At 34.5% G+C, this 10,968-nt stretch overlaps 1 protein-coding gene across 1 annotated transcript; it reads left to right on the forward strand.

Moving 5' to 3' along the window:
• Positions 1-1,658: 1,658 nt before the first annotated feature.
• LOC108666156 (lysine histidine transporter 2) lies at positions 1,659-10,561 on the forward strand. The gene is made up of 8 exons (XM_018152975.2): positions 1,659-1,877; positions 5,069-5,262; positions 5,768-5,936; positions 6,889-7,065; positions 8,417-8,658; positions 9,257-9,463; positions 9,756-9,951; positions 10,337-10,561. Exons 1-8 carry the CDS (start codon positions 1,819-1,821, stop codon positions 10,533-10,535), a joined length of 1,443 nt encoding a protein of 480 aa, XP_018008464.1. The 5' UTR covers positions 1,659-1,818; the 3' UTR covers positions 10,536-10,561.
• The last annotated feature ends 407 nt before the right edge of the window (positions 10,562-10,968 follow it).

The following is a 10,968-nucleotide window of genomic DNA, read 5'->3' on the forward strand; positions in this document are numbered from 1 at the left end:
TTAGTCTCGAAAACAGCGCAACGATGCTGTGTTGTAATACACGCCTGTCTTACCATTATTTCAACCGGCAAAGTTAGTTTTACAATTAATTATTGCAAGCGTCTAGAAGTAATTTAAGGAACTATAACCCTTGAAATTATCTTTAAGGGTTAATTATTGGTTATAGAGCTTCATGTGATGTGTTACATAAGTTAATCCAGGAGCCAGGGGTTTTAATACAGGTTTACGGGTTATTATAACATGAATTGAGTTACTCATCACGTTTTGTGGTGCAATGTTTATATCTGGACGTGATTTTTTAAAGTTCTCATGCACAGTAATTAATAAGTAAATTGTCTATGGGCAATAAATATTTAAAAATTAAATGAATAAAAAATATAGCAATTTTAAATATACATTAGTACGGATATTTATACAAAAGACAGATCGAGTTTTACCATTGCCTAGAATCCGGAGCAATACAGCATACTAGATTATGGGCTCAGTGATAAGCTATTCCGATCGTCGTTTTCAAGAGGGCTTATGAGGAGCAGCTGAGGCGGGAATAACTTGTGTCCTCAGGGGCTCATATTTAAATATGATATTACAGGAACTTATATTTAAATATGATGTTACAGGCTTCTGCATGAAGCTTGTACTGATCGTATCAAAGGTGCTTCATCCACGACGAAATATAAGACGAACCCTTGTAAAGCTAACAGACGGGACTCTGTTGCATGAGGAATCTTATCTGTTTTATTGGCGCAGGCGTGGTGGTTATGCATGGTACGTTAAAAAATATCTGAGAACGCAGCTTCTCTGCAAGACACTCAGTGTTGGTGCCGCTGTTTCCCTGGTATCATGTTGGAATAAAGATATCCATTAGCATATATTTGGTGCATTATTTTATGATTATTCTGTGTGATTTGATTACTTACAGTGTAGTTCCTTACAAATCTACAATAACTTATTACTTTGGTAGACATAAATGCACGACTAAGCTAAATATATGGCCGAGAGGAATGTCACCTTAATGGTTAAAGTTCAATTGACTCCGAAGCCAATTAGAATGCTGAAAAATATATGATCAACGATTTAACATATAGTCTCATTTATACTTACTTCCTTTGTATTTTGTGTGACCTTATTCCCTAAAATTTATTAAACGCATAGAAAATGAAAATGCAGTGAAAATTATTCCAAACTCAACAGGCGCATGCAATGATTGATAAACAAGAGTCGTATTTAAGACAACGTTAGAGAAGAAAATATTAGTTACAGAATCAAAATTGTGAATAAATCTCATCGAATAAATCTTAAACTTCGAAAAATAATTGCCTCTCCTATGTGCGCGACCTACCTTAGAAAATTGCTTCTATTTTTGAGCCGGGCGTGCCTGTCACTTGTATAAAAACCGAGGCGGCTGACGTGTAGATTGTGCATCATCGACAAAGACATAATGTAATTACTGTTAATTGGTGCGAGCTAGGGGGTCAGTTTATTCGTATATGATATTTAGTGTAAAACGATCTTTTATACTATAAAATAACCATACATATCAATATTTTTATATTAATAGTATTGAGTATTTGGCGAATTTAATGTACGACGAAATATTTATACATAATCTTATTTATCGTGACATACATAATCCTATTTATCTCTTTCCGTCAGCATTGGACAAATTAGTAAACATTATTTAATAAAAACCGTTCAATTAATTAAAGTGGATAATATATTTACGGAGTTCAAATTATAGTAATGTAATGATCGAAATAAACTAGCTATTTAAATAAAAAATTAATTACGGCTGTAGTGCATTCAGTGAATCTTGGAAACATGGAATCGAACGACGAGCAGAAACAGTCATTTTTGTCCGCCAAGGCTCTTGTTCAAAGGTAAGGATCAGCGCTATTAATTTAGAATGAAAATAACAGAAAAATGTTAATGCAAGCAATGCATTTAGTCGCGATAAAATTTAGTATCAAAATTAGTTAGGAGGACTAGCGATGTTAACACGTTACTGCTTCAACGCGCTCAAAAATTAATCGAAATCAGAGTTCAGGCGTCGTAGTTCTATTTAGCAGAAGAAGGCGATTATAGAATTCACATTAATTAATAATCATGACTAATCTAATATGAGGCAAGGAAAAGGCAAGAGAATGTTATTGAAATTCAATTGGTGTTGTAATTTCAATGCAATTTGTAAGCTATAACAATTATGTAAATACAACTGGTATTCACGTCATAGAAAATGAGGCGACGCTTAGATATGCAAGTCGTGTCTCATAAACAGTTGAGCTTGACACCTCATCTCGCAAAATAGCGCTTGAGAAGCAAATCTGACTGTATAATGTCAATAAAACTTTAAATTATTGAAAATAAAATTTAAACAAAAACAAGACTGTAAGCCATTCGTTAACTTTTGCCTTATATAAATTGGAACTAAGCACATTCCAAAACTTGCAATCTAGTATACGCTTTTGTTTGTTACAAAAAATATAATTTTCCGAAGTTTTTCTTATTCTTTCAGATTAGACTGGAGTGCTATCGGACCAAATTTAAATTTTATGACCATGCTATTAATATTCAATACTTAAAACAAATTTTTGTCTGATTTATTTAATATCTATGACAACTTGCTTCTTAAGCCTCTATCCGGTAAGAAACAGAGAAGTAAAATCGTTGGGCTTAATGTTTTCTTCCAAAAATATTAAAGCATCATGCCACATTATTTCAAACACAACCGCTGAAACATTGACCTGAATCGCGCTAGCGATAAAATAAAGGCAGGCAAAATATATTTGGAGACTTGACACCTTAAGTTTATGGTTATAACTGACTGACAGAGTGTTCATGTTTTCAGCAAATATCTCACCAATATAGCGGCTTTGAACACCATTTGTGGCAATCTAAATTCTCAGTTGACATGAAAAATTCTTGTATATGGTGAGAAATTCGAATATGGTGAGAAAACGTAGTTCTAAGTTAACTCATTTTATTCAGTTAGAATTTAAATAACTGCAGTTACTTTGATCTCATAAGCCAATTATTGGATAACCCTATTCATAATAAATTTATATTTTCTTGGTGGTGCGTTTGCAAGATGGCAGGGTTATTAATTGATATTTAAAAATAGATATAAAAATTTTCAGGGCAAATTTTTCCAAGCCGTCAAATTGACAGCGGAAAATATTCGACAGCCATGAGCACAGATGGCTTTGGGTCTAATTTTGTTTGATGATTGCTAAATAGTGTGACATCCATATATTCTAGGTTGTGCGTTTGCAAGGTGGCAGGTTAAATAATAAATATATTTGACAAGTTTCAGTGTAAATTTAACCCCGCCGTCGAATTAAGAGCGGAAGAGATTCACCCGCCATGCTCACAGGAGGTAGAAGGTCTAATTTTAGAGGAGCTCTAAAATAACCTCAGAGTCGACGTTTTCTAGTGACCACATCGCTTGTGAGTTGAGCGCTTCAGTGCGAGACACTCCCTAGGAAACTAGGAGCGTTACTGAAGTGCTCTGCATGTATGAATATATTCATTTGAATTATTTGTGAAAAATAGGTGCTACCGTTCTGGAGCGTGTAGTGTGAACCTGTAGATACTACTTCTACTTCCACAGATACTACTTCGTAACTGTCATGCAAGGCAACGAATGGCAATCTGCCGTGTACACTTGATATCGGCATAGTCAGAAACTCCTTTTCTCGGTGAAAATCAGTTTCTTTAAGTCACGCGAAGAACGAAGAAATTTAACTATTTTTCAGAAATTCTTTTGTTCGTAAATTGTGTATCGATACTATTGAGTACGAAAGTTTCCCTTGAGCCTAATCATCATTTTTAAGAAAAAAATTTTTTTTTTTTTGGTATTCATATCCGGGTTCACAACGTGTATTATACTACATAATAGTTGTGGAGTACTTTAATACATTACTTGTTATACCAGTGTGAGCAAAATATTAAAGTCGTTGATCCGAAATTACCAGACACGAGTATTATATTTCGTTTATGTATATAAACGAGACACGAATAGTATATAATAAAGTTTGAATGTCGTGCACTGCTTGCCCTAGAATTTCAGTTACTCTGGTAAAATTTTCTTTCCTCTGTTCTGTTGGTTATTGAAACCTTGCTCCTCGATGTCCGCGTAGAGAGACTTGATTATTAACGTGCTAACAGACATGCAAAAAATAATATTATTAAAAATTAAAATACAAAAATAATTCCTAAATTATATATCAAAAGTTAAATTAAAAAATATTAGTACTAAGTTATGCCGCATATAAGTTGCATATGTTCTTGTAGCAACATCTCGATTTTTACGGCTCGTCGCATATTACTTCTTTTGTCGCTTCTTATTGAGTTTACATGAAGATGATTTTCCACTCTTCAAAGAGTTTTCTCTAAGCTGAGTTTTCTCATTTTAATTCCTGTATCTGTAATAAATATTTATAGTAGGTTTTATCATATTTTTTGACATGCTAAGAGCAGGCCTTAAAAGGTTCATGATTCCGTGCCTTCAGTTTCTAGAAATTTCTTATTAGAGTTAATATGTACACCTAACTCTACTTCTCCAGCTTTATTTGTAATGCGTTTTATTTTGAAATGTAATCTTCAGAAAATATTTTATCTAAAAAATATTTTCATTTCATGTGCAGGTTATTTAACAATTAATGACATTTCGATAGTAAAAAACTTTGTTCGCAGTTTTTGTTATAAAATTTAGCAGAGATTTAAGTAATAAAAAAATTTTATTTTGAAGCGAAAATAATGAAAGTACGGAGAGACCTGAGGATATGAGTTTTCTCAACCATGGAAACATAAAAGATCGATTTCGAAAGGCCTCAAAGCTTCTAACGTTTTTTCCAGCATATTAATAAGTAGTTCATTAAAATTCAAATTACGATACTGCCTTTAACTTGAAAATCCGAAAACGGAGGAGCTTTGACAGAAAATCATCGAAACTTCAACAGAAATATAGCTACGAACCTTGGGCCACGCATACGCGTAAAACAGACAACAAAACATTGAATTCTGATCAGATTTAATTACGGAAAAACCTCATGGATTCTGTGGTTTACAGCCCTGTGGCAGGTACGCCTGGAGATGCAAAGAAGGAAGTCGAAGTTGATGGTCTGAAAATTACCGATGAACCTGGACCTGCGGGGCATGGGGGGCGTGTCAGGGGTCTTGGTTACCTCAAAACTTCTTATTTCATCATCGCGCAGATGACAGGCGTCGGGTTCTTGGCTCTGCCAAAAGCTCTTGCTAACTCAGGTGCGTGGTTTGAGTAGCTTTTTATACACAGTTTTAAACTGGCTGAAGTTTGTTATAAAATTGTTTCGGGATTTTCATTGTATGGGCGTGATTGTGTTTTCCGTATTTTGCTGGTTTAAGGCATTTTGGAATTGAGTTTTGTTAGCTCGAACAAATTTTTCTCCAATTTTGCAATTTTGCTATTAAGAAATAATTAAGTCCGTGTATTTGGATATCTTGAGTACTCATCACGTTTAAAAAAAATGTTTTAAATAACGCTTCGTTAGTTGGCGAAAAGTGACACTGCAATGATTAGGATTCAATTATCCCTCATGCGTTAACCAGGGGCCGTACTATCAAAAACCCACTGATCATATCTATACGTGAAATTGGACGCTCCAAGTATTTAGGCAGCTACGTGTACTAACTTTAGGCTGCTTTAATTGTGTCCCTGGCCGCTATACCTGTACCATAGATTTAATATTTTTTTCATGTACTACGTTAAAATAAATCATAATTTCGACAGGCTGGGGCGGCGTAACGATGATCTTGCTCTTCTGCTTGCTGGTTGGGTTCGCCGCGACACGTCTGGGCAAGGCGTGGGTCATACTGGAGGAGCGCTGGCCTGAGCTGCGACGGCCTGTGCGGCAGCCTTACATGGACATCGCAGAGAAGGCTTTTGGGCTTATAGGGAGGTGATGAGATCCATTTGTGATATTTATTCTTATTTTATTTCATCATTATAAGAAAATAATAGATTTAGGATTAGGAAGTTTTTAACCAAACTTGATTAGTAAGTAGTCGATTTAGGTTAGAATTTTCTCATTATCGTGATGTTGATTGAATAGTGGTGTACGAATTTCGATATGGTATAATTAAATTTACTGGAATTCTTGTAAGGAAGGACGATACAAAATAAGGAATTACAACAACAGTGTACAAAAGCGACAAAATAATATATACCGGGTTGTTAATACATTTCCAGCAATTTTTATTGCTATGTACAAGTCGCATTTCCAGGCTCAACGGCTATTATGGTGAATGAATTTGGATATGATAAAAAATAATCACGCCTATCTAACAGGGTCGCTGCAATGACGGCTTCTTTCATCATCAAGCCCACAATTTGATTTGAGTTATTGGGATTCTTGTAAAAAAGAAGCGACGGCTCCCTCGTTTTTATTCTAATTTGAAATTTAGTCGTGGCGGTGAAGGAGGAATTGTTTGGAGATAATTATCGTATTTAGTAAATATTGGCAGTAACAAGTAAACATTTGCAAAGTTGACCTGCAAATTAATAGCTTCTAATGTCAAAATCACCCATACGAACGAATGAAAAAATATTAGTTAGGCCGCATTATTGCATCCGATTCGGGTAAATTTTTCAGATATTCATTTAATTATTCGGCTCAGGATTTTATTTGGCTGGGAATTCGTTAGGAATTCGTTAGGAAACTTACTTGCTGTTATTTTCTTGGTGCAGAGAAGTCTCTGTGTCGGTCAATTCCTATTGTATCTCATTCCTGATTTCGTCACAGCTACACTTTTGCTGCATAAAAGAAAAGCCTACTGAAAATTGCAAGGAAAAAATTACAAATAATGTAATTTTTGAGTGACGAAAAATGTGATTTCAATTTTTTGTTGCAGAAAATTCTGTTTTGGGTGTGTGATTGCCACGCTTATGGGCTACGGCATCGCCTTCACTCTCCTCATCGCAGGAATGATGAACAGCCTGGTGACTAGCGTGAGCATCTGCACCTGGATCATTATTATCTCGGTCACCGTCTGCCCTGCTACTTTCCTGGAATCTCCTAAAGACTTTTGGTACGTTTTCCTGAAACTATAATAAAATTTGGTGTTCCTATGCCAAAAGTCGTATTTTAATTTATTATTTTTTAACATATGGGACAGTCTGAGCTCAGCCCTTAAGGACGCACCAGATTTGATGCATTATGTATCGATGGTGGGCAACTTATTTAACTTTATAAACCAATTTCATCAAGCTGAATTTAAGTAAAGAAATAAATGTGGATGTACGCCGTTGTAATTGAGAATTTAGCAAACCAAATTCAGTGGGCTGATTTTCTAAGAACTTGGTTAGAGCTTCAGGCTTGAGAAAAAAGCCTTAAAATTTAATTTCAAGGTATGAGAAAAATTAGTAGTAAAACTTCTCTGTACTTAGCATTTCGAACTTTCAGTATATCTACTTGCACCGACAACATTAAAACTTTTTGCGAATCTTCAAGCGTACCTCAACTTTTGTATATTTTTACCTAAAATTCCGTATTTCTAGTTCAAAAATCAATACATAATTTTCATTCATCATTGCACGGTGGAATACCAATAAGATAAAATTACTTTTTATTACCATTCGAATTACTCAAACCTTGGAAGTTTTATTGGAATATTTAGAATAGTTTTAATTAACAGAAGAACAGAAGAAAATTCCCTGATGAAGCAAACGTCTAATGAATTCTATACTCCCATTTATTGTCCACTTAAAGCCTCCAATGCTTTATGAAGTAATTTCCTTCAACGGAAACAGTTTAGAGATTTATTAATTATTATCGTGAAAAATATATCGAAGGAATGTAGGCATGTAACGGCAATTAAGCGATAATATATATTGCCAATTTTACATAAAATATAACTGAATATGGGTTATATGAAGAGCATGAAATTAAAAACTGTTTTTCTTATGTCTTTCTTTCGTTTTATTATTGAATTAGTTTTACTTTGTTTTTTAAACTATTTTCTAATAAAGGCAAATTAAAAAACAGCTTAAATATGAAAACATGCTGAATTTGTAGGAAATAAAGTTCCTATATAGTAGTACATCATCACACCTTATACCTGCTCGCAATCAAAATTTAACTATCACTTAAATGCTTTGTCGCGTTATGTCACTTTCAGCCTTGAGACACGTCCGTTTACATTTTATCAAACTTAGTTTACAGAATCCCCTCGTTGCACTCACTTTTATTTCGCGTGTGTATTTCAAATTGATACTCACTCATGTTCAAGATTCCACAATCCCAAATATTGGAAACAAAGATTCCCAATAGTATTCAAAATTTAAACTTCTCCGTAAATGTAAAAAATCAACAATTCTTCTCTTTGCGTTATCAAAATAAGGTTCTTCTATCCGCGTCCCATTAAGGTTCTCTTGTCACAGGCAGGCATCAATTCTTGCAGTCGTCTCTACATCACTGGCGATCGTAATTATTATCGTACAGCTGATCTGTGACCAGCCCCTTCACCCCGACCCGAGCTACGGCGCACCAACCTTCATAAGTTTTTCTTTGGGATTCAGCGCAATTTTATTCGCGTTTGGAGGGGCATCGGCTTTCCCAACGCTTCAAAACGACATGGAGGACAGAAGAGACTGGTGGAAAAGCGTCATAGTGGCATTTTCAGGTAAGTGTTTTGGTACGGAGGGGCTTTTGCTTTATGCAATTTATCGTGCAATTTGAAAAATTTCAATTTACCCTGACAGTCAGAATATAGACGCTGACGACGAAATTTCTTAAAAATATCCTTTGAATTTCTACTTTCTGGAGATGCGAAGAAGAGAGAGGACACAATTATTTCTGGCTTTCTGAACTGAAGTAAATAGTTTGGGGACCAGCTAATGTTAATGTACCTTTCTAATGCGCACACAATTTTTAATAGTTGAGTATACAAGAATAATGATTGTTAAGCGAAGTTTACGCGTAAATAAATTTCTCTGTTCATGAAAATGAGTTTGAAATTGTTGGTCGATCAAATCTAAGTTCATATCCACTAAAAGTGCGCATTTCTCATGTTTTGTAGAGACGAATTTGCAATAAAATATAATCAAAGATAAACATAGCAAAATCCAATCCTACAGTTTGAAACAGCGTTTTTGTTAATTAAATTCTTATGTATTCATTAATTAAACTTAGTTGATAGTTAATTCAATTAAACTTCCTCAATAATTTACATCAGTCATGACTTAGCTAATAGTTACTGACCGCCTGACTGAATTTTTCAGTAATTTTGGTGCTGTACCTGCCGATCGGTGTGACTGGATACGCTATTCTCGGAGACCAGGTTCCCGACAACATTATTCTGGGGGTAACTGAAGGAATACCGGTAATTTTTGCCATAGTATTTGTGATAGTGAACCTGCTCTGCACCTACGTCATCTGTATGAATCCCATCGACCAGGCGTTCGAAGAAATCTTAAAAGTTCCCAACAGTAAGTATTAATTTTGAATTTTTCTTTTAATAATACTTTGAACAGCTTAAGTTATTTTCATTTCTCTACAGACGGATATTTATATTTCTCTGCAGAATTTAATACTACTTTTTTTCTCATTCGTAATCTAATGACTAATACAAAGAAATCTAGCACAGTTTACATATTCAATATAGTTTTAATTCTACGTTTCGATTCGCTTGTATGATATGTTAAAAATTACTTTCTCGCATAAATGTGCAGAAACTACCCGTCTCAAAATCCTTAATTTAATGTTACGATTTTAATCCAGGTTTTAATTGGAAGCGGGTCGTGGTGCGTACTTGTGTCGTTTGCTTTGTGACTTTCGTCTGCTTAGCAGTTCCGGACTTTGGTAAAATACTCAATCTTTTCGGAGGATCAACAATCACTTCCTTGAGCTTCCTCTTCCCTCCGCTCATGTATTTACGGCTGGTGGACCAGAAAGGGGAGGGAAAATGGGAAGAAAAGTGAGTATAGGGATATTCTAATCTATGTAGCATCATTGCTTTTATGGTGAAAAAATTGGGGTGAAGGTCGAAAATGTCATTTCTCGGAATTAGCTCATTATTATTGGACGGAAAAAGGGTTATTCAATAGCAATAATAATTCTGTCCGTCTGGACATGGTAAATGATTAATTTGCTCGTATGTCTGTTTCTCCGTACAATCTTCGAACGCTTCAGCTATTCATTTGCGATCTTATTATCGAGTGATATTTATTTCTTGGCTTATCATTCCTTTCTTTCTCTTTGAACGTAATGACAATATCAATGCCAGACTTATGCTATTTTCATTACGAATGTATTAGCCAGCTACATGAAAATTAATAACCAAAATTATTCGTTTTCGGCAGAAAAATTCCGATCTACGAGAGAATTCTGCTGTACTTCATCGTGCTGGTCGGCTTGGTGGGCGGTATCACTTCTACGGTTTTCGCTCTGATGGACATACTGGACCCGAAATCTTTAGGGAAATCTTGCTTTGTTAGTTTCAGTTTAGGGATTCCTGTGGATGAGGCACAAAACGTCACCATGTTTTACGACTCAACTTAAGATTAAAGTAAATCTGCAGAAAAATATCATTTTTTATGTTCCTTTTGTAAATTATGTTAGCACCAATCAAGATTTTTCCTCTACACAGTTGCCCTAATTGTCATTAAGCCAGAAAATATAAAAAAAATATAAATATAATGTATGTAAATGTATTAAATTATTTTTCAATTTTTTTGATAGAACAGGATGACACAATTTAAAAATGAAATTCATATTAATTTTATGCCTATGGCACCAAAAAAATGTGTGGGGATATAAATTTAATTCTAATTCAAATTTAATTCCCAATAATTTTCACTAATACAATCCGCAGTAAACTAATCCTGAAGTGTTTGTAAGCAGGTTTCTATTATTATAACTTAAAATCAATGTAAAAATAACAACTACTCAGTATTACATCGCCAAATACCGTATGAGTGACCATAAAAGTTTT

The sequence above is a fragment of the Hyalella azteca genome, unplaced genomic scaffold (genome assembly GCF_000764305.2).
Source record: "Hyalella azteca isolate HAZT.00-mixed unplaced genomic scaffold, Hazt_2.0.2 contig1600, whole genome shotgun sequence".
Lineage (NCBI taxonomy): Eukaryota > Metazoa > Arthropoda > Malacostraca > Amphipoda > Hyalellidae > Hyalella > Hyalella azteca.

Coding starts and splice junctions, on each gene's coding strand:
- LOC108666156 (XM_018152975.2), top strand. CDS start 1,819: ATGGAATCGAACGACGAGCAGAAACAGTCATTTTTGTCCGCCAAGGCT. Junction 1,878..5,068: donor GCCAAGGCTCTTGTTCAAAG/GTAAGGATCAGC, acceptor TGTGGTTTACAG/CCCTGTGGCAGGTACGCCTG. Junction 5,937..6,888: donor GCTTTTGGGCTTATAGGGAG/GTGATGAGATCC, acceptor TTTTTGTTGCAG/AAAATTCTGTTTTGGGTGTG.